We start from the raw sequence: 23,594 nt of genomic DNA, 5'->3' as shown, positions 1-23,594 counted from the left end.
GTGGGTCCTACTTGCATTAATGATGGACTGGAAATAGAATTTTCTCCTGTAGGCGAGGGCTCTTTTCACTTCCTCGCAGTGATCACAATGATCATAAGTATTTCTTACTGTATCCAGAGATAGTTGTGCCTTTCGTGAGTCTATTCTGTGACAGTTATGTACGCTTGTTCTTCTTTAAGCTCGGTTCCTTATTTTCACTACCTTATGACATATCTTCTGAATTCTGACTTCATGCTTCAGTTTCATGATTGAAGTTTGGACAGAGAACTCAGTGAAGACCTTCCTGACGAATGAAGCCATCAGAGGAGGAAATGTTGACTCTGACAGTGGTCATGGTCCTTAAGAGACATTTATTCAGCAGCGTGTTATATGTTAATCTCTAATGAATTATAGGGGATGCTTAAAGATTTTAACTGAAGAGATAGGGCATATCCCTCCATGACTTAAAGAAGATAGACTTTGGGACTCCTCCAGTGGTCCATTGGTTAAGACTCCATGCTTCCAATGTAGGGGATGTGGGTTTGATCCCTAGTGGGGGAACTAAGATCCCACATGCCACCCGGCGTGGCCAAAATTTTTTTGAAAACAGATGATAGATCTAGAGTTGATTCTTAAGGGAAAACTAGAACTAGAGGCATAAGGCTATATGGGTATGCAATCGAGATGTTGTTTGATGAAAGAGATAATGTGAACTGTGGCTGATGAGTGGTTTGTTCCTAATGTAGCATAAGTTGGGCTTCCCAGGTGGGTAAAGAACCCACCTGCCAATGTAGGAGACTCAGGAGACATGAGCTCAATCCATGAATCGGGAGGATCCCCTGGAGGAGGGCATGGCAACCCACTCCAGCATTCTTGCCTGGAGAATCCCCATGGACAGAGCAGCCTGGCAGGCTACTGTCCACGGGGTCACAGAGAGTCGGACACAACAAAAGCAAAAATCATGCATGCATGCAGCATAAGTTGGCTGAAATAGCAGATTTAATTAGAATAATGACTCTCAAACTTGTTTCATTATAACCCAGTTAGGAAAGGCAAAAACTTTCATTCCCCACCTTGCCCCGCTAACCACTCATAGTCACTGTAGTGGGAAAAACTCTTGGTAACAACAAAGTGTTGGAGTTGAAAACAGCAATAATGGTAAACAGTAAAATAATCAGACTACAAGAACATAAAGAAATAAATGGTTATTCTCCACATACATTAACACAGCAGAGCAAAATTAAAGACATGAACCATATCAGTTATGGTTCAGTGTAGGAAACCAAGTGCTGTGGATATTTCAAGCAGCTGCATGTTTAATGAGGGGGATTCAGTCCTTACATAATCATTGGAAGAGTGGAAGTCAAAGTCAGCGCTCCCAGCATTGAAATCATAGCACCGCAGCTGCGATCCTGTGGCCAGGAAGTTGCCGGAACTTCAGCCCATGTCACAGCTGCTCCGAACCTAAAGACTCAAGAACAGAATCTGGTGGTTGCAAAAGCTCCTCTCTGCCGGAACACGTGTGATAGTTTACCACAGCTTCTGTTTTCCAGGTTTTGCACAGGTCATCTCACTGATAGAACCTCAGTTACTTCTGGCACCAGAAGGGAGCCTAGGAAATAGATTTTAGTCCTCCAGTCCCTTGATAGGTGAGAGGACAGACACAGAAGAATATGGAAATGAATGCTGTGTGCATAGGAGAATAACCCTCTCCGGACAACAGTGATGATGCTCGGATCAGAAACAAAGCGCCCTCATCTGTTGGAGGAATACGGTGATCTGCTCCTGTGTGTTTGCACTGGAGCTCTGAGATACCGCCACGTGCTCCACCACAGCCAGACTTATTAGTGGAAGTGCCCACAATAACGGCTAGTCAATGTGCCAAGTTCTGTTCATGAGCATCAGTTAGTGATCTTGAAAAAGGCTAAGCTAATAGGCTATTAGCGATTAGTTCTTACTGCCATGAAAAAAAAAATGAGTCTCGGGACTGGAGCATCATTTGATTGTAAGAACTGAAGCAAGGACTTGACCCTGAGGTCAGGAAATCCTCGTGACCATCAACAAGCCTGACGTCACACTTAGCAACATTGACCTGAGCGGTGGTTCTCAGACTGGTGTGGGTCAGAATGGCCTGGAGAGCTCACAAAGAATGCAGCCACCCTGGCTCACTCACAAAGATTAGGACCCAGCCTTTTCATTTTTTAAATTTTCCCAGATGTTTCTGATGCCAACCAGACTTTGAGAACCACTGAATTGGTAACTTTGCAAGTTTCAGGTCACATTGTGGCAAGTCTTAGAAAATGAAGCTATGGGATTGTTCAGAGAGTAGAGGTTCTGAGTTTTGTGGGGCCTGAAAGTGGTACAGTTTCAGGGACTATACTTGAAAGAGTCCAAAGTTAGGAACACAGAATTAGACACAAGAGTAAATATTTACTTCTAATGAAAAAAATTCACAACAAAATATTAAAGCCTTAAGAATGCTGATCCCTCTCCTTTTTAGGCAAGTTATCCTAAAGGCTTACCCAGAAAAGCCTGGCCTCCCCTCACCCAGGACATTGTTTAACTCCCAGCATTTGCCTGCAAATGAGGGTCCTTGAATCTTACATTCATTAGCTTCACTGAGACTCACTCGACTCTTGAGTCTTCCCCTGACCTTTCCTTTCTCCCCTTGCCCATCCTACACACCACCATCAGAGTCCTCTCTCCGTCTTAGGATACAGCTAGAAGCCTGTCGTCTGACTGCTACCCACTGGGTACCTGGGCTAAGATGGACACATTGTTCTTTTGAAAGAAGACAGAAAGTATTTTTCAATCTTCAACCATTGTGTAGCCAAAATCTAACCTGTAGTGTGCAGATCTGAGCTCCCTCAGTCACTAAGAATGTGACCTTGCACAAGTGACCGAACTCTGCTCATGTCCTCATCAGTAAAATGGGCATTAAAGTCACACCTATCTTGCAAGTTTTGTCAAGATGAAATGAGAGAGTGCATGAGGCACTCTTAATGTACTTAATCACAGGACCTATAATATAATCAGTGCTCAGTAACTTATCTAAAATGATTATTTCAGAGTAAATACAGGAAAATGATACATCTTTAACATTTGATTGTGCTACTGAAATCAGGCAGTAGATTTAAGTCTAGAATAGGGATAGTTCATCATTTTAATTTAGCCTTTCATTGTTACTGCCAGTGTGTCACTTGAGATTTTCATTTAGGCCAGTATCTTTTGAGCAGTGTTCACAGACTCACTGGATTTCCTTGGTCTTCCTCAGACCACCACCCGTGCCTCAGCCAAAGAAGATGTGGATTCATCTTTTTACATTTGGACTTTTAAACATATTTTCCCTCAAGAAAGGATCCTTTAGGAAACACAAGTTTGAAATAGTTAGCAGTAACTGTGTATAGTGTGGGGATGAGGAGCTCTAAGCATCTTATTATATGTCTGATGGAAAGACTCATTGAAGCTTGCAGGGATCAGTCATATTCATCTGATTATATTAGTTAAACAGTGTGTTTTTTTCCCTAGCAGTGTGTGTGTGCGCGTGTGTTAGTTGCTCAGTTGTGTCCGACTCTTTGCAACCCCGTGGACTGTAGCCCCCCGGCTTCTCTGTCCATAGAATTCTCCAGGCAAGAATACTGGAGTGGGTTGCCATTCTCTTCTCCAGGGGATCTTCTCATCCCAGAGATTGAACCTGGGTCTCCTGTATTGCAGGCAGATTCTTTACCATCTGAGCCACCAGGTAAGCCCCCTAGGGGTATAATTCTGGAAAAAAAAAATTTTTTTTTTCTTTCCTCAGTTCTCCATTTCTCCAGTACGCAGTGTCCTATCTAACGTGACCTGCTATACGGCTTTTAACCATCCTCGTGTGGCTTTTCCTTCCTCTCTTCAGCCTCTGCTTGCCACTTTCACTTAACACCATGAGGAAGCCTAGAGCATAGATGCTTGGAATAGTCTCCATGGCAACTGGGCTTGGTACTAATAAGGTCATGGCTGTGTTTTCCATCCATCTTTGCACCTGCTAGTTTCACAAATAGAAGCCGTCTTCCTGCAGCAAAGCCTGTATGTTCCCTGTCCTTGGCCAGCTGTCTCCCAGAGGCGTGCAGTCAGGCTCATGGGATTCAGAGTATATTTATAGCTCAGGATATACTCCTCAGTATTAGAAAAGCTCGAAGCTGAGTCACTGATGTCTTCTTCAGTGGTTTTGGCAGCTCTCACTTGAATGCCAGAATTCTCTTGCAAAGTAGATCTTTGGGGCAGATACGTCTACATCAGAGAGGAAGGGTTTTTATCTGTGAGGCTGTAGTGGGCACACCCCAGGCTTCTGCAGGGTGATCCAAGGGGACCCAGGTTCCTAGAGAAAGGCCAGGCTCTCCCTCCTGCTCCTTTGGGTAAGCTATAGATGTCTGTCCATCCTTTTAGCCCCTCAGACATCTATCCATCTGTGGTTCCAAGTACATCACACAGACATCGTTCCAAACCACAGACAGTCCTTCACATACTCTGTGGCTAGCACTGTGCTCAGTGGGGTCTATACTGACGTCACTTAATCCTCAATTCTGGAGTTTAGGGATTATAATCACTCCCATTTTACATGCAAAGAAACTGAGATACTAACTCACTTTCCTAAGATCAACAACTATTTAGAGAGAGAGCAGCATCCTCCCACGCTCACTTCTGTTTCATTTGAGTCCTCAAAAACCTGATCCTAACTAACTGGTCAGATCAGAAATGTGACCTCCAGGCCTGTTATGTGGTCATAGCAGTTACTTATTTACAATCGAATCGTGGCTACTTTTCCTGTGAAAAATCAATACATAGCAGTAAGGATGGGGGACTTCCCTGGCTGGTCCAGTGGTTAAGACTCCAGTTGAACTAGGGTTCAGCGCCTGGCTGGGGAAGTGGGATCCTATGTGCCACATAGTATGGCCAGAAAACTAAAATGAAAAAGTCATCTTATTTAAGAAAAAAAAAAAAAAGAATGCCAGAATACATTCCAGAAATGGAATATGTGTTATTAGTTTCTGGTGGCTGCTACAACAAATTACAGCCAACTTAGGGGAGTCAAACACCACAGATCTATCTTATAGATTCTGGAAGTTAGATATCCAAAGTGAACCTCACAGTGTCAGCAGGGCTGTGCGCCTTCTGGAGGCCCTTAGGGAGAATCTGCTTGCTTATCCTTTCTGGCTCATGGCCCCTTCCTCCATCTTCAAAGCCAGCAACGACTGATCGAGTCCTCTTCATGTTGCTTCGCTGTGACCCCCACTCTCCTGCCCTCCACCCCCGCACAGTTAAGGACCCTTATGATTATCTTGGGTCCACGTGGACCATCCAAGATAAGCTCCTCATCTTGAGGTCAGTGGATGAGCAACCTTCCATCGTAATTCTCTCTCTGTGTGTGAATAACATTAGCAGGCTTGATATGAATTAGGGCGTGGATATCTTGGATGGAGGAGATGGGCATCACCATGCCTTGTTGCTGTTGTCCAGTCCCCAAGTTGTGTCTGACTTTGCGACCCCATGGACTGCAGCATGCCAGGCTTCCTTGTCCTCACCGTCTCCCGAAGTTTGCCCAAGTTCATGTCCATTGCATCGGTGATGTCATCCAACATCTTGTCCTCTGTCACCCCCTTCTCCTCTTGCCCTCAATCTTTCCCAGCATCAGGACTTTTCCAGTGAGTCGGTTCTTCACATCAGATGATCAAAATATTGGAGCTTCATCTTCAGCATCAGTCCTTCCAATGGCGGTGGGGGGTTGATTCAGGGTTGATTTCCCTTAAGATTAATTTGATCTTGCAGTCCAAGGGACAACAGTTACTCTGCCTACCAGATGCATATATCAGAAGCCAGAGTTAAAATAGAAGAAACATGATGGTTTCCCAAAGCATACAGTTATAACCTGATTCAGTTAACCTTGACAATCCAACTAAAAGCAACAACAAAAGTCTCATAACATCTTGGCAGTCTTAACGTAGGAAATAACAATATTAATTTTGCTAAATTAAAAAACATTCCAGTTCTGAGGCTGATCCATGATCTCCTGTTTTCAGTCAGTCGATGGCAAGGAAATAAAGCACCTGAATGTCCAGTGGCTGCGAGCACACATGGGCATCGTGTCCCAGGAGCCCATTCTGTTTGACTGCAGCATTGGCGAGAACATTGCCTACGGAGACAACAGCCGCGTCGTATCCCAGGAGGAGATTGAGCGCGCGGCCAAGGCGGCCAACATCCACCCCTTCATCGAGATGCTGCCAGACGTAAGTCACCAGATGCGGTGCCTGGGAGCCTGTGGTTGTGATTTGTAAAGGGCTGGATCCCAAAGGTGAAGAGAAATGAGCAACCAAAACACACCCCTGTTGTGGACAAGCATCTCCCCATCCATGTCATGTTGACCCGACACTCCCCATCCCCATCCATGTCATGTTTACCCGACACTCCCCATCCCCATCCATGTCATGTTGACCCGACACTCCCCATCCCCATCCATGTCATGTTTACCTGACACTCCCCATCCCCATCCATGTCATGTTGACCCGACACTCCCCATCCCCATCCATGTCGTGTTTACCCGACACTCCCCATCCCCATCCATGTCATGTTGACCCGACACTCCCCATCCCCATCCATGTCGTGTTTACCCGACACTCCCCATCCCCATCCATCTCATGTTTACCCGACACTCCCCATCCCCATCCATGTCATGTTTATATGACACTCCCCATCCCCATCCATGTCATGTTGACCCAATCACCTGCCTGACTCCCTGTGAGCAGTCTGACTAAAAAGTACACGTCTTGGGGGTCTTTCCCTCCACATCAGGGCATGGGACCCACAGAAGCAGGCATGACCCTCCCCCGTCATTTCTCTCCCAGCCTTCATCCCTCCGCCTCCTTGCAGCTCTCCCCCAAGCCTCAAGCCTCTCTCTGTGGAGTCAGGCCAGGCCAGGGGGCTGGACCCATTCAGAAAAAAGGCTCTGAGCAGGGTGAGTTATTGGGGTGTCCGTGGTACGGTGTCGTCTCTCACCATTGCACGTTCCGTGGGCCCCACGTTCCACTTGCAGGACTGATACTGAAGCCTGCCCTGGGCTGGTGTCCCTTTGATGCCCTCTGAATTCCTCCTAGAAAGTTAGAGAAGTGGAGCCTCTTACCTTCTCTTAAGCCACTGAGGTCCTATATTTTAAGTGCATCTGGACTGTCTGGAGAAGGAAATGGCAACCCAGTCCAGTGTTCTTGCCTGGAGAATCCCAGGAACGGGGGAGCCTGGTGGGCTGCCATCTATGGGATCGCACAGAGTCGGACACAACTGAAGTGACTTAGCAGCAGCAGCAGACTGTATGGAGAAGGTAATGGCAACCCATTCCAGTATTCTTGCCCGGAAAAATCCCATGGATAAAGGAGCCTGGCGGGCTACAGTCTACAGGGTCGCAAGACTCGGACACGACAACACATATACACTAGACCTGTCTTATCTAATGCCCCCCATTATCACAAGTTATGTTCTTTATTATAAGGAATTGCCCCCTGAAAACAAAGCTCAACTTCAATCCTGCAGAGAAGGTCCTCCTCGTGGGGAAAGATGACAATGCCCTATGGCCCTAGCCCACTCCCTAGACGGCCTTTTCTTGAGGCTCTTCTCTAGATCACTGCCGTCACCACACATCACAGCCCCCCAGGAAGAAGCAGTGTCCCCTCTCTCCCCTCCTTTAACCTTCTAGCCCATCTGTGGATAATTGGCCCTTCCCAAGGCTGGAACATTCAATGTATAACTTTAGTTTCCTTCACTACTGATGAGGTCCGTTAGTCTGGGCATGGGCCAGCACCTCCGTGTCACCCGGGATCTTGTGAGAAATGCAGGTTTTCAGGCCCTACCCCAGACCTGCTGTACCAGAAACTTGGATCTGGGGTCTAGGAGTCTCTGTTCTAATACCGCAGGTGATAACTGATGCAGGTGCAGTTAGAGAACCGGTGGGCTAGGGGTTAACAAAGGCAAATACTGAGAGGGATTATCATCCAGCTTATGAAATGTATCTTGCCGCCTCTCACTTTGTCTGCCCAGGGACCCATGTTTCTGGGCTCTGGGCTCTTTACACCTGTACACATCAGAATTCTTTTCCTCAGTGTCTACATGTGGAAGGAAAAGGCAAAACCCCTGAAGTCCTACTTTCTGTCCAAGGACCTACTTCTTCACCTTTGCAGTTCATGCTAGGATTTACCTCATCCTGCAGCGGGGCTGGTCTAGTTTCCTTCTCTCAGGGTTTACAGTCCTGCGTTTACCTGCCTCAGTGGGATCTGTCACCTGCGTGGGACTCACTTCAGTGCATCGGCTCCCCGGGGGCTGCAGCTCTGGGGTGGGCCTGTTGCAACCGTCTGACCAAACCTCCCCCAAGCTCGCTCACAGCCTCTGCAGGTGGAGAGCTCTATGTTGAGTGCCACAGAATTAGGGTTGCTAGAAATAACAAGCAAGAACAGGCAGCCCTGCATAGAACATGAGTTTGTTTTAACTGAAGTACAGTTGATTTACAATGTTGTGTTAAGTTCTGCCATACAGCAGAGTTATTCAGTTACCTGTATATGTACACGTTCTTTTTTAATATTCTTTTTCCTTATGGTTTTTATAGGATGCTAAATTTAGTTCTCTGTGTCAAACAGTGGGACTTTATTGGGGATCCATCCTGTATATAGTAATTACTTCCGCTTCAACCCAGCCTCCCACTCCATCCTCCCCCACCTCTCTCCCCTTGGCTACCGCAAGTCTGCTCTCTGTGTCCGCAAGCCTGTTCTGCTTCACGGCTAAGTTCATTTGTGTCATGTTTTAGGTTGCACATGTAAGTGATAGCTTATGATATTTGTCTTTCTCTTTCTGACTGACTTCACTTAGTATGATAATCTCTAGTTGCATCCACGTTGCTGCAAATGGTATTATTTCATTCTTTTTTATGGCTGAGTGATATTCCATTGTATGTATGTACCACACCTTTGTTAACTATTCATCTGTCAGTGAATATTTAGATTGGGTCCATGTCTTGCTATTGTTAATAGTGCTACTGTGAACATAGGGGTGCGCGTATCTCTTTGAGTTAGAGTTTTGTCTGGATGTATGCCCAGGAGTGGGATTGCTAGATCACATGCTAGTTCTATTTTTAGTTTTCTGAGGAATTTCCATACTGTTTTCCATAGTGGCTGCACCAGCTTACATTCTCACCAACAGAGTAGGAGGTAGGACGTGATTTAAAATCAAACTCTGGATGTCAGAATCAGAGCCCACAGTTTACAAAATTTCAGCCTGGCAAGGGTCTGAGAATTATCTTTTTCTAAAGATAATGTTATTTTCTAGGTTATACGTTGCATTTCTCCTCTCACTTATTTACCCTATTAATTCTAGCCCTTATCATCATATTTAATACTTAATTATCTACTGTGGGAAACAATATGTGAAAAATTTTAGGAGAATTCTAAAAACAAAAGTAAATCAGGAAATTTCAGCTTTTCAAGTTAGACACCAAAATAGAATTTCTTAGCATCCATTAAAATTGTTGAAGCTTTGGAAATAGTCATAAAAACAGACAGCAAAAGGTTAGCATTCTAAGAATCTTCCCTTCCTCACTTTTTGAAATAATGCACAGAGCATCACCTACTGGTTAGAAATAAAACCAGCTTCAATTATATTATGCATAGCCTGTTAAAATCAAATTTCCTTCCTCTGACCAGTCTTTGTCCCAAATATAATGAAACCAGAAGGCTTGAAGAGCCTGACATTGCAACAGTAGTCTTCCCCAGGTTAATTTGTCCACACTAACACATAATTTTTAAGACACAAGTGTCTATTTTCAAGAAGAGAAATTAATCCTGCCATTTAGAGCTACGTTTTTGCTGTTAAACTCATCAACCCATTCTTAGCTTCTGAACCTCAACGTTTTCGTGTATATGGAAGTGGTTATCCTATTTTCTGCAAGCAGACTCTTTCTCACAGCTTTATCAGTTCTACTTTTCATAATAACAAAACCCTGTTTACAGAAATACAACACCAGAGTAGGGGACAAAGGAACTCAGCTCTCTGGTGGCCAGAAACAGCGCATTGCCATAGCTCGCGCCCTTGTCAGACAGCCTCACATCTTGCTTCTGGATGAAGCTACCTCGGCTCTGGACACAGAAAGTGAAAAGGTGAGAATTTAAATTGGACTCATTCACACTTGAAGCAGCTGTCCTTAGACGGTATAAATCTGTGCTACGTCTTCCACAGTAGAGCACAAAATTCAGGCTGATAACAAATTTTGTTACTTTCAGTGGAATTTAAACACTTTCTGTAGCTGTCATTCAAGACAACTAATATGAAATGAGGCAGATTAGTTTTATAGCATGTGTGCTCCAAAAAATAGCCCTGGATCATTTTGTATTGATCCAAGAAGCTGCATTCAGGAGGCATGGTCCCATCTCTCCTGACAGCATCTCCTCAACAACTATATAAAAAAGTGGAAGCACAGGAAAATGTTTAAACCTGGCTGTTCCTTAAGGTAAATACTAGCTATTGTTTTTAGTTTGAGAAAAAGTTGAGTATTCAGGTATCTGAATGATGAACTCATTCTGAGATTTTTTTTAAAAATCTTTTATTGGAATATAGTTGTTTTATAATGTTGTACTGAGAATTATTTTTTAATTTTAAAAATACCAAAATTCAAAGAAGCTGTGTTTGGCCCGTGCCTAGGCTTCCTGACTTAACTGTATTGCTAGACCAGAAGGATGGTGCATGGCTAAGCCCACCACTGAATGCTTTTAAATGATCACAGGGGCTGTATTTATAGTCACAACTTGGAGATAGCCCCTACCCGAGAACTAACACAACTAGGATTCGGTATCTTCCAGTATAACAGATCCCTTGCTTTGTAAAATATGTATTATATTCCACTGACACTGTTAAAGGAGCACTTATCATTGGATACATTAACGGTGAAGCCTGTTATGAAGGAGAAATTCAAGGGGGAGGATTATCCTGACCAGAGGTAATTTGTGTGATTATTGAACAGGTTGTCCAAGAAGCCCTGGACAGAGCCCGAAAAGGCCGCACCTGCATCGTGATCGCTCACCGCCTGTCCACCATCCAGAACGCCGACATGATCGTGGTGTTTCAGAACGGCAGAATCAAGGAGCACGGCACGCACCAGCAGCTGCTGGCACATAAAGGCATCTATTTCACCATGGTCAGCGTCCAGGCTGGGACAAAGCGCTAGTGAGCCGTGACCATGTAAGCTGTTAAATAGTGTCTTATAGTATTTGTATTAAAACGTGGCATTTAGTCAAAATTAAAAAGCAAACACTTACCAGAGAAACTATGTAGAGTTACTTATTCAACATTTCCTGCCGCAATGGAAGATCCACTCCACTCTATTCTGGGTCTTCAGAGACTTTATAATTGAAAGAACAGAAAGAAGCATCATCAACGGGCGTCAAACAATGGGTTTGATTGCATTAGAAAGGTTATAGAATCATTCAAAGTAGATTTTGTTAATAAAGTGTATAAATTTTTGTTTATATTTTCTTATTCGGACTGTAACTGACAACCCTGCTAAAAGATTATAGAAGTAGCAAAAAGTACTGAATGTTTGCATATAGTGCCTATAATAAAAGTAAACTTTTATATGACTGGAGTCATCTTGTCTGAAGTGCCTGTAAATCTGTCATCTCTCACTTGGACTATTGAAGATCATTTCTTCACTTAAGAAAAAGGGATTCTTTAAAAACTCCCATTAATTTTGTAAGAATGGTTAAACTGTGTATTAATTCCTGTTGTACATGTCTTTTCACATTGGGTTCTACAAAGCCATATGGCTTTGTTCTTCTTGAACTTGATCCTGCTGATTCTTGTGTTTACACATTATGCTGACTCTCAGACTAGTCACATAGATCAGAACAGGATTGTAGGGGCTGAAATGGGGCAGAGGATGGACAGCTGTGAAGCATATACTGTCATGTATGTTGACTATTGCATTGTTCTTATAAAGGGCTTTTACAGAATTTTCATCTTTTTGTACTTTTGAAAAATATTTGTATGTATTTATTTGGCTGCTCTGGGTCTCAGTTGCAGCATATGGGATCTTTGATCTTCACTGCAGCATGTGGGATTTCTGTTCGTGGCATTCACACTCTTACTTACGGCATGTGGGATCCAGTTCCCAGACCAGGGATCAAACCCAGGCCCCTTTGTCTTGGGAGCACGGACTCTTAGCCACTGGACCACCAAGAAGTTCCTTTTTGCACTTTTAACAATAAAACTCTTCCTTTGTTTTGATATTGAATCACTCTTCCCAGTAAACTGATCTCTTCCAAATTGATCCTTCTGGTGGCAGATGATTAAAATGTGCCATAAGTTTAAATACAATCAGAAAATGGTGCTCTGACTATGAAAAGACAAGCCAAAAAGCACTATAAACATGACTGAAAGGCACAAGCTGGGAGCAATATTTGCCATATTTATTATGAACAATTGGTATCCTGAAAACAGGAAGAATTTTAAAAGGACCAAAAATGCCATCACCTCCAAGGAAAAATGGGAAGAGAACATGGTCCAGAAATTCCCAAGGAAGAAATGCAGGAGAAAGAAAGTGCATGGTCTCAAAGCAATGCAGATTAAAACGACAAACCCTTGAATAGTGACGTCAGCCTTGTGGCAGAATAAGACGTCCTTTGTTTTGCCCTCAGCGAGAGTAGTTTGGCATTGAACCACGAACAGAAGCACCGTCTGGGAGCTGTGGCCTCCGGCACCCTGTGCCAAGGGGACCTGAGAGGAGTCTTGCTTCCCCACAAGGCGACTAACAGGGATACAGCTTGGGCTCTGGCTGGACCCTGAAATAGCCCGTGAACTGGCTCGAGCAGCCCGCACCCCCCTCCCCAGCCTTGGTCCAGTAGCCCCTGGAAAACCCTGTCTAAAACAGTCACCCACAGACCAGAGAGCCTTTGAGAAGTCCGGGCTTCCAGAAGAGAAGTTTCAGCCCACCTTTGGGGCCCAAAACTGTGAGTCTGGATGCGCCTGTAAGCGCGAGGTGCAGCTTCCCTTGACTTGCACCACCCCGCCCCCAGGGGACACAGCCCAGGGCCAGAGAGATCTCATCCTGCACTTTCTCTCGGGGCAAGTGAGAGCTTGTGGGTGACACGTGGCTTCCCAGTCCGTGCGGGAGGCTGCCACAGAAGCTCATTTCTCTCTCCCCACATCCAGAGTCGTGAAACGTGGACTGCATGACCGGGAGGCAGGAAGAGGTGGAGATGGCAGGTAGCCCCCTCAGAGGGCATCGAAGGCACACGGGTCCAGCTGACCGCACTCAAGAGGCTTGTCCTCAGGCTGCAGGGATGCCTCTCCTGCGTGCTCAGCATATGCCGCGCTGTGCTTAGTCGCTCAGTCGTGTGCGACTCGTTGCAACCCCATGGGCTGTAGCCTGCCAGGCTCTTATGTTCATGGGATTCTCCCGGGAAGAATTCTGGAGTGGGTTGCCATTTCCTCCTGCGATCAAACCCAGGTCTCCTGCATTGCAGGTGGGTTCTTTACCCTCTGAGCCGTAAGTGCTCAGGATACCTCGCCCACAAATAGCCCCTGACCCTGTGGCCAGCCCCCTGCGTGCTCCCGACAGCAGTGGCAAGAGCAGGGTCTAGCTGGCTGATGACTGGAGAGCACACACAGACGGCTGAGCCAAATCTACCGGCTAGGGAGAAACCGCAAACTTGAGCTTTAGTGCTGCCTTTGGCGAAACAGGAGGAAGACAGCCAGTACGTGGTCGGCTGCCCTGCTGATCAAGAGAAGGCAGATAAGCCTAAGGGTTCTGCCACAAGAGGGAGCAAGAAATGTGGATGAGGTGTAATCAGAGGAACTCAGAAAGCCTCAGAATCACTGGCAGGGCTGATGGAAGATACTTCTCTCCTGAACCAGGTAATAAAGACAGGAGAAGGTGAATATTACTTCAGATGGGAAGACTGCAATACAAACTTCAAGGGACATGAAAAATCAAGGAAACATTATACCACCAAAGGGTGACAATGTTGACAAAACTTTAGCTAGAAATAAAAACAGAGGAATGAAATAAATTGGAAATGAAAGAGGAGAAATTACAGCTGATACCACAGAAATAGAAAGCTTCATAAGAGATTACCATCAACAGTTATACACCAACAAGTTTAATAACCTTAGGATAAACTGATAAATTCTTAGAAACATACACCATATCAAGACTGAATCAGAAATCAAAAATCTGAATAGACAAATAATGAATAAAGAGATTAAGTCAGTAAACCAAAATCTCCCAACAAAGAAAGGCTCAGAACCAGATGGCTTCCTTGGTGAATTCTACCAAACATTTAAAGAATAACACCAATCTTTCTCAAACTCTTTCAAAAAATGGAGGAGGAGGAAACACTTCCAAAGTCATTTTACGAGGCCAGCATTGTCTTGAATAAAAAGTCAAAAACATTACAAGAAAACTACAGATGAATATGTGTGATCAATATAGGTGCAAAAATTCTTGACAAAATACTTGCAAACTGAATTTAACAGCACATTATAGGGATCATACAGCATGATCAAGGGGGTTTATCCCTAGAATTCAAGGATAGTTCAACATAGGCAAATCAATAGTTTAGTAATAAATTAATTCTATTAAATAAGATTAATAAAATGGAAAATAAAAACCAGATAATCTTAAGAGATGAAGAAAAGAATTTGAGAAAATACAACATCCTTTCATAATAAAAAATTTTCAAGAAATTGTTTATAGACGGAATATGTTGTTCAGTCACTAAGTTGTGTCTGAGTCTGCGACCCCATGGACTGTAGCCTGCCAGGCTCCTCTGTCCCTGGGATTTTCCAGGCAAGAATCCTGGAATGAGTTGCCATTTCCTCCTCCAGGGCATCTTCCTGAGCCATGGGTTGAACCTGCATCTCCCATGTCTCCTGCATTCCAGGCGGATTCTTTACTACTGCGCCACCAGGGAAGCCATAGAGGGAATATACCTTAACAGAATAAAGGCCGTATGTCGTAAGCCTACAGCTAACATCATACTCATTGGTGAAAGATTAAAAGCTTTTTCTCTAAGATCAGGAAAGAGATAGGAGTCCCCGCTCTTGACTCCTAGTCAACATAGTACTGGGCATTCTAGCCAGAGTAATCTGGCAAGAAAAGAAATAAAAGGCATCCACATCAGAAAGGAAGAAGTTAGATTGTCTTTGCAGACGTTATGATCATATACACACATAGAAAACCCTAAGGATTCTACCAGAAAATGTCTTTGTCTCCCTGGCTGCTTTCACGTAGCTTAATGCCCTCCAGATTCATCTGTGTTGCCACAAATGGCAGGATTTCCTTCTTATGGCTGAACAATATTCCATTGTAAGTATTTACTGTGTTTTCTTTATCCAGTCGTCCTTTGATGGATACTTACGTTGTCTCTATATTCTGGCTGTGGTGAGCAATGTGACAATGAACATGCAGCGCTGATTTTGTTTCTTTCAGGTACACACCCCGAAGTGGAACTGCTGTATCACGTGGTAGTTCTAGTTTTAATTAAAAATGTTTCTTTGGCTGCGCTAGGTCTTCGTCGTGGCATGCAGGCTCTCTGTCGTGGTGCTTAGGCTTTCTCTAGTTGTGGTGCACCGGCTGAGTTGCCCCGAGGCATGTGGGATCTTTGTTCCCCAACCAGGATCAAAACCACGTCCCTTGCATTGGAAGGTGGATTCTTAACCACTGGACCACCCGGAAGTCCCTGTTTTTTTTTTAATCTTTGAGAAACCATCACACTGCTTTCCCTAATTTTAAGCCACCAAAGTTGTGTTAATTGGTTACAGTAGCACTAATAGAAACCTCAGATCGGGGAAGCTAAACATGATGCTTTTATTTTATTTTACTTTTTAAAAAGAAGGGTAATGAGACTCTGAGTTGGGCTAGTGAGAAGAGAGAAGAACCAGTGGCTATGAGAAATATCCAGTCTAGACATGAACGGTGGAAGGAGGGGAAGAAACTGGCTAGGAAAACGCTGTGACACGGATGGAGACAGTTTGTTCGTATGGCTTGAAGGTGACATCATAGTAGGTTTTTTAAAGTGTGGCCTCTGGTTACTAACTAAACACAGATGGGTCCCACTGTGTGCTGTTTGCTTGAAATCAGCTGTTTTCTTTTCTTAGTTCCATCCTAGGATTACCCAGCTCTGTCCAACTTTAAACAATGATGATGATTTTTTTGTTCACCAGAATGAACTTCTGAATTTAGGCCAAAATGTGTTTCTGTTTCCTGATGCACACAGCAGCTGTTTGTTCCCAGGTCTCAGTAAGAAGTGTTTTTGATTCGTTTTTCTTACTCACATCTTCATTTCAGATGCCTGTCTCTGGTTTATGAACCTTTTTAGGAAAGGACTGTGTCTTTGCATCACTTTGTTCTTTATCTGGCAGTGTCCTTAGTATATACTCAGTACGGTTCAGTAAGTGTCTGCTCTTCTGCTAAGTTTTGTTAAAATCTAGTATGTACCTTCCTATCTGTTAGTTTTATCAAAAATTAAGATCTGAAAAGTGATTTGTTCATATAAGATACATCAAGAGTAGTCTTATGTAAGGCCATATAGTTTTACATAAAAAATAAGGAGGGAAGCCCATCATTACTATAAGACCTGTGACCCAGCTTTACCTACTCTACCAAATAAAGGGGGAAGCCTTTTAGGACTTGTGTCCATAATTTTGTAAAAGAAAAAATATCTGTATGAAGTGAGAGTAACCCCATAACATTATGATACCAATATCACCGTCCTGGGTTTGATTTTATATTCTCCAGGGGATCTTCCTGACCCAGGGATTGAACCTGGGTCTTCTGCATTGCGAGCAGATTCTTTATTGTCTGAGCCACCAGGGAAGCCCTGTTATAGTTGTTACCTGCTGTCATTTAGGGAGGCTGGATGAGGGGTACACGGGACTCTACAACTTTTGCAATGTGCTGTGGGTCTATGATTATTTAACAACAAAAAGTTAAAGATAGACTCATATGGTGAAACTTAAAGATCTGCTGCTCTTCAAGTGCTAATTATGTGGGCTAAATGAAAAATGAGTTACCCAAGAAGTGGTGTGAGTGGAGAAGACAGGCCCTGGGGATGCAGGGACAGCATTTCAGGTGGAGGAATCCCAGCGTCTACTCTAATTTCAGTAGCGCCTTTCAGCCTCTGCTTAAAAGCACTGGAAATACACACAGAAGGGTGCTGTGGTTGGAGCTGGCTGAGCGCGGCCGAGGGCGGCATGAAGGCAGGAGCACTGGCCTGCGTCCTCTGGGAGCCCTGCTGACAGAATGGAGCTTGGGAGTGATGTAAGCTGAGGATCAGATCTTGAACTATGACTGCCTTTCCCTCAGCACCTAGCCAGCCTGCCATAGGAAGCAGCCCGAGATACATAGGCAGGCCACGTGACTGGACTCAGCAGAGCCCACAGCCATTATCAAGTGGCAGCCACGTGAGGGGGCACCACAGACTTCAACCCACTCAAGCCTTTAGGTGACTAGCTCCAGCTAGCAGCTAACTGCATCCTCATGAGACGAGACCCAGCCGCCATGCCCAGTCAATCCACAGAACCTTGAGTCTTAAAAACCCAGTATTTTAAGCCAATTGATAACTAGAGCGAGTAATAGCCCTCTGAGTTGGAAAGCCTATAAAGGACTTTCACTTACCTTAACTCTTGAAAACTTCAAAAGTATCCTGTAGGCTGTCACAACACCCCAGTCAGCATCTTGCACATTGGAAGTCCTCACTAAGAATATCTGTTAAGGAAAACAGCAAAAGATCTGTTGATCTTAGGAAAGAGATTAGACAAGAGATTTTCAGGAGCACCATCTGTAGCTGTAGTCCTTTGTCCCACTTGGAACTTATAACACCAAGGTCAAAGACCTCTGCTCTTGGCGCCGGGAGGAATCAGGATAGCAAAGAGAAAAGCGGGAATGCTTACTGATGTGTGCAAGAGGCAAAGATACATGATGAAATGTTTTCACCAGGACTCTTTCAAAAGAGCCAGTTATGACTTGAAAGAGTCATAAGGAGAAGTGACCTTTGAATTGGAAATGGAACATTTTTGCTTTCTGTACTAGGCAGCTCAGTTTAAATGTTTTCCCTCTTATTGATTGTCAGTTGTTCTGTGGAGAAGCATCAAGGTTCTCCAGCCAAAAACCCTGGGTTTCTCTCCTGGCTGGCTGTTTGTTACATATGTCATTCTTTGGGCAAGTTACTGATGGTCTCTAAGTCTTTATTTCCTCATTGGGCCTTATGGAATTTCAATAGCTACCTCACTGGATTACTTGAACACTAGATATTATAATATTTAGGACAATGCTTATCAGTTAGAATATTGCAAAAAAAATAATGTTGGTTGCCTTCACTTCTTGCTCTTCAAGGCCACCTGTTCTCTTGCGTGAAAAGAAAGTTCTGTTTTGTGTTTCTTCACCTAACAATTTTCTTAAGTGCCTATGGGCTAGATATTAGGAGCACAGTGACAAGGAGCTCACGGTTTAAGGAGACAGGAAATAAGGTTAGTAATGTGTAGGTTCCATTACACAAGACTTTTGGGGAACTAAACAGAACGTCAGCACTTCTCTTGGGAGTGCTCTGAGGGTTAAAAAAGTTTCTTGGAGAACTGAGTACCGACTTGTCAGATGGACGCTGGAGGAAATCTGTGCACAGGGCGAGCGGTGTAAACATCCCAGAAGGCTGCGTCAGAAGTGACTCATGGTCAGTTTCAGGTGCTGGGTTGGGAGCAGTGGGTAGTGGCCACCACCGGGATGAGGCTAGGAAGTCAGGAACTGAGCCTGAAGGGCCAGGTGTGCCAGCATAGGTGTAGTTTTTTTTAGTTTTTTTATTTTATTTTATTTTTTTTAGTTTTTTTTTAAAGCTTTATTTTTTTAATGACACAATTGCCGTTATTTATTTATTTTAATTTTTGTCTGTGCTGGGTCTTTGTTGCTGTGTGCAGGCTGCCTCTAGTTGCGGCTCGTAGGGGCTACTGTCTGTTTGCGGTGTGTAGACTTAGGATTTCAGGGCCTCCTCTTGTTGCGGTTTGCAGGCTCTTGGCACACAGACTTCAGTAGTTGTGGGCAGGGGCTTAATTGCTCCACAGCTTGTGGGATCTTCCCGGACCAGGGATTGAACCCATGTCCCCTGCATTGATAAGTAGATTCCCACCCACTGCTCCACCAGGGAAGTCCCAGAATAGATATATTTTTATTCTTGCTGTAGTTTGTTTACAATAATGAGAGTGTTGAGATATGCCTGACTTTCAGGTGTCCACATTCCTACAAGGGTACCTGTGCAGTGAGATTTTATGAAATAAATCACATTTAACTTCTTTGATTTCTGTTATGCAAATGGAGATATCACCCTTTTACAAACTCCTTACCTAAAGGAAGAAAAGAACACACTATAGAGACCTAGCTTGCTACCCTTGCACATGTGGGTAACGTGCAAGACCGCTTCTGCTATCGGAATATTTCACCCGCAAGCATCAGGGGCCACAGCATCATAGCATCTCAGGCCAGAAATCACACTGTTCTTTTCGGGAAGGAGGGGAAAGGCAAGGTGAGGGGAAGAGGGCTTTTTTTTTCTTTTTTTCATTTTAGTGAAGAGATAGAGAAAACTAAACAATGTTGTCAAGATCATACTTCTAATATTTATTTTTATCATTAAACATGGGCATTTGAAGCTTTTCTGTTCTGTCAGAATTTGAATATGACAGTTTCTGCATTTCCCAAAGAGTGCATTGGGCTTCCCTGGTGGCGCAGACCGTAAAGAATCTGCCCGAAATGCGGGAGACCTGTGTTCACTCCCTGGGTTGGGAAGATCCCCTGGAGAAGGAAATGGCAGCCCACTCCAGTATTCTTGCCCAGAGAATTCCATGGACAGAGGAGCCTGGCTGGCTACAGTCCACGGGGTCGCAAATTATCGGACACGACTGAGTGACTAACACTTCAAAGAGTTCATTGTCCCTATCCAATCCCCTCTTATGCAAAACATGTCTGTCACTGTGGGCAATGACCCTGTTGCTCCCACTCTTTTTAGACTTTAAATAAATGACTCAGGCAATAAGTCATTTTTCCATGGATGGTCTGTGTTGCCTGCAAGACTGGCAGTTCTTGCCAGGCTATGGCTGAACCTACCTGAATTATTTGAGGAACACTAAGGCCACAATAATCTGCTTCCTTAGACTCTATGGAGACTTACATCACCCTGTGTGAAATAGACAGCCAACGGGAATTTGCTGTGTGGCTCAGGAAACTCCAGCAGGGGCTCTGTACCAACCTAGAGGGGTGGGATGGAGAGGGAGCTGGGAGGGAGCTTCAGAAGGGAGGGGTGTATGTGGACCTATGGCTGATTCATGTTGGGGTTTGACGGAAAACAGCAAAATTCTGTAAAGCAATTATCCTTCAATAAAAAATTAATTAATTTTAAAAAATGGTGGGAAATTATTTGGAATCTAGGAGCCCAGGTCTGGAACTTGTACATATAAATAGAACCTGGAGAGCAATATGCTAAAGGGAAATGGTTGAAGTGAAAAAAACAATTTTATGGATTTCCTCTGTGAGAACAAATACTTAAGAATGTCAGAGGCTCAATACAAAATATTGGATGTTTCATGAAAGTTCGAATTCATGAATAAATCTTTTGCATGTACTTCAATTCTGAAGGCAATTTTTTGGAGAAGCTAAAATTTTTATTGGCTATTAATGGATGGAATTAAATTTCAAATAGCTTTTAGATTCTCAAAATTTGCATTTATGCCAGAAAGTCCACTTTGGCTGACAATTTTACATACTAGCATTGCATATCAAGGGCAAGGTTACACGTTAGCTTTGCAAATTCTCAGCATCAAACTACCATATACTTTCTACACCTTTTTATGTTTCACAATGTTTTAATTATTTGCTTTTTTTTTCTTCTGTTTATCAGTTTTTAATATATCTGACAGCGAGCTCTTGATCTTGTCGTCTATACATCTTCTCTGTGCTCAGTGCCGATCTTGACCTAGTACATGCCTTCTTCAAAAGCATTGTGTGAATCATGAATAGACATAGCTAGGCAGGAAATGGTAGAGTCGCCAGTCTCCAGATTCTTCTACTTGAGACAAGCACCAGATATCTTCCCTTTGCCCTTGTATGTTAACTGTCCTCCCTTCTCTCCACATGGCTTCTGCCCTGGGAGATTGACTTCTGTGGGTTCAGCTAAAGGAAAACCTGGGGTACAGTTGGAGAGGATCACTGCCCTTCTCAGAGCAGTTTTCTGACATGACATTCGTAACTGATCTGGTACCTCCTCCCTCCCTCCCCTCAGCCATGCTGACCTGGGCAGCAGCCCCCAACCCGTTCTCATGGCCCCAACGTCCTTCCTGTCCGTCATGGTGTGTCCACAGTACCCTGTGTTCTGCTCATGCCTTTGTGAATAGTCACTGTGTTACATGCGCCTTGATTATCCTAATTAGAGTGTGCTATGCCTTTCCTCGTGGGACTTCAACTGATAAAAGACAGTTACAGCTATTCAAAAAGAAGCCACCATTCTTGACAAGATAATGACTGCTTTCTAAAAACCTTCTCCATAACGGTTGTGAGTCTAGACTCCCACCTAATCTGTTCTACCACACACCCCAGCACACCCTTATCTGCTTTTTCCCTCAGTCAGATCATCCCTTCTTCCTTCCCGGCTCCACTCTTCACTTTATCTGTTTCTGTATTATTCCCTGCTTTTGGACTTTTAGAATTATTTCTTTTAGATAGAGATTCACATGTGAGATTAGAGAATATGGATTTTGTATTTCCAATGGATATTGTGATCTGGGAGTGGAGGAAAGAAATGCATCTTTAAAAAGCTAAATGACCTGTTACTATAGAACTCTCAGAACGTTGGTATCCTCCTGACCTCCGAGAGAGCAGCCTGTAGCCAGCACTTCTTAAACTGATGTGACCAGGGAGCCTGGTTATCTAAGCACGTGGTGGGGCTCCCCAGGTCACAGTTTGGAAAACTTTGCTCTTTAAAATCCATCCTTTTCTTCCCCCATAAATATTTATTGAACAAATATTGACAAAACTGGTCAGAACTCTCAGAGAAGGGACATGGAAGACAGGATCCGTCACCCTTTCCTTTTAATCCATCAGTGCTTGTTGTGTCAGAATCTTGCAAGATGTGTGTGGTGGGGTGGGAGGTGACCCGCACTTCCTGCGAGACTTAGTTTGAGGGACTGATTGATGGTGCTTGGATTTCGAATCAGAGGTCTTCCCTGAGCCCTGAAGCCCAGATGATTTGTGAATGGAGTTTCTCCTCTGGGCTTTCTTTGTTGATTGCTGAACCAGCTGGGGGTGGAAGAGAAGTGGGAGAGAAGGTAGAGAAGAGTGTTTATCAGGGGCTTGCAATGTGCTGGGTACTAAATTTAGTTCATCCACTTTCTTTAAGGCAATCAGTCTAGTGGGAAGAAAAAGATGTTAGAATAATTAAGGCAGTATAATACAGCATAAGATAAAACTATGAAGATCTTGTACCCTGGTTTCTCTAAAAATATGTATATTTATTCATTTGGCTGTGCTGGGTCTTAGTTGCAGTATACAGTATATTTAGTTGTGGCATGCAGACTCTTAGTTGTGGCATGAGGGATCTAGTTCCCTGACCGGGGATCGAACCTGAGCCCCCCTGCATTGGGAGCGTGGAGTTTTAGCCACTGGAACACCAGCAAAGTCCCTACCCTGGCTTTCTTAGTGGCACCTCATTGTCCTACTTTGATAAGCCCTATAATTATCAGCATTTGACTTCATATTTTACTATAGAGTAAGTTTAAGGCCAGGCAATATCCACCTACCTGCATATTTTACATTTAAAAACACAGATTTTTGTAAGTAGCCATCATCTACTAGGTGTTACTAAGAAGGTGAGAGAGTGTGGAGGAGGAGAGTGAGCAGCTAAGTTAGAGACATCTTTTAATCTAATACTTCATATCCCTTTTTCTACTGAGGAACAAATAATAAAGATTTGCTCATTTGGTTTCACAGTCTTCCTTTGCCTTGACATCCAATTAGAGAAAATGGATTTTAAAAATCCAGCAGCAACTTCCAAGAAGATGGAGGAGACAAGTTTTTCCCTATTCCTCCTGCTAAGTACAACTAGAAACACAGAACATTATTTCTAAAACAACCATAAGAACACTCTGAGAAGTGAAGAGAAGAAGACAACCAAGCCAAGGAACTTGGAATCCAAAGAATGACGTGGTGCTGAGTTCCTCATTTTTGTTTTGGCTTGTGGGGATTTTTGTTTTTCTGTAATTGAAGTATAGTTCATAATGTTGCATAGTGGATGTATGGCAAAGTGATTTGGTCATGCATATGTGTATATGTATATGTATATATTCTTTTTCCGTTACAATTTATTACAGTATATTTAGTATAGCTCCCTCTGCTCTATAGCAGATCCTGTTGTTTATTTTATATATAGTGATGTGCATCTGTTAATCTCATATTCCAAATCTACCCTTCCCCTCTTTCCCCTTTGGTAACCGTTGTTTGTTTTCTACGTCTATGAGTCTGTTGCTGTTTTGTAAATAAGTTCATTTGTACTATTTTTTAGATTTCACCTGTAAGTGATATA

The 23,594-nt window shown here is 43.7% G+C and overlaps 1 protein-coding gene and 1 long non-coding RNA gene across 3 annotated transcripts in view; one reads left to right on the top strand and one right to left on the bottom strand.

The window, feature by feature from the left end:
• LOC122674599 (ATP-dependent translocase ABCB1-like) overlaps positions 1-11,623 on the top strand; it is a 115,982-nt gene extending 104,359 nt beyond the window's left edge. For both annotated transcript variants that reach the window (XM_043873095.1, XM_043873096.1), the window contains 3 exons: positions 6,033-6,239; positions 9,996-10,142; positions 11,003-11,623. In XM_043873095.1, the coding sequence (XP_043729030.1) occupies positions 6,033-6,239; positions 9,996-10,142; positions 11,003-11,206 (558 nt within the window). In that variant the 3' untranslated portion in view covers positions 11,207-11,623. The remainder of the gene's footprint in view (positions 1-6,032; positions 6,240-9,995; positions 10,143-11,002) is intronic.
• LOC122674600 lies at positions 961-17,803 on the bottom strand. The gene is made up of 4 exons (XR_006335003.1): positions 17,657-17,803; positions 11,298-11,380; positions 7,006-7,099; positions 961-1,443 (listed from the first exon to the last, which is right to left on the bottom strand). It is a non-coding gene; the product is annotated as an uncharacterized LOC122674600 (long non-coding RNA).
• Positions 17,804-23,594: the final 5,791 nt, after the last annotated feature.

The sequence above is a fragment of the Cervus elaphus genome, chromosome 18 (genome assembly GCF_910594005.1).
Source record: "Cervus elaphus chromosome 18, mCerEla1.1, whole genome shotgun sequence".
Lineage (NCBI taxonomy): Eukaryota > Metazoa > Chordata > Mammalia > Artiodactyla > Cervidae > Cervus > Cervus elaphus.
The sequence above is the reverse complement of the archived record's forward strand: the minus strand, read 5'-3'. Positions and strand labels throughout refer to the sequence as shown.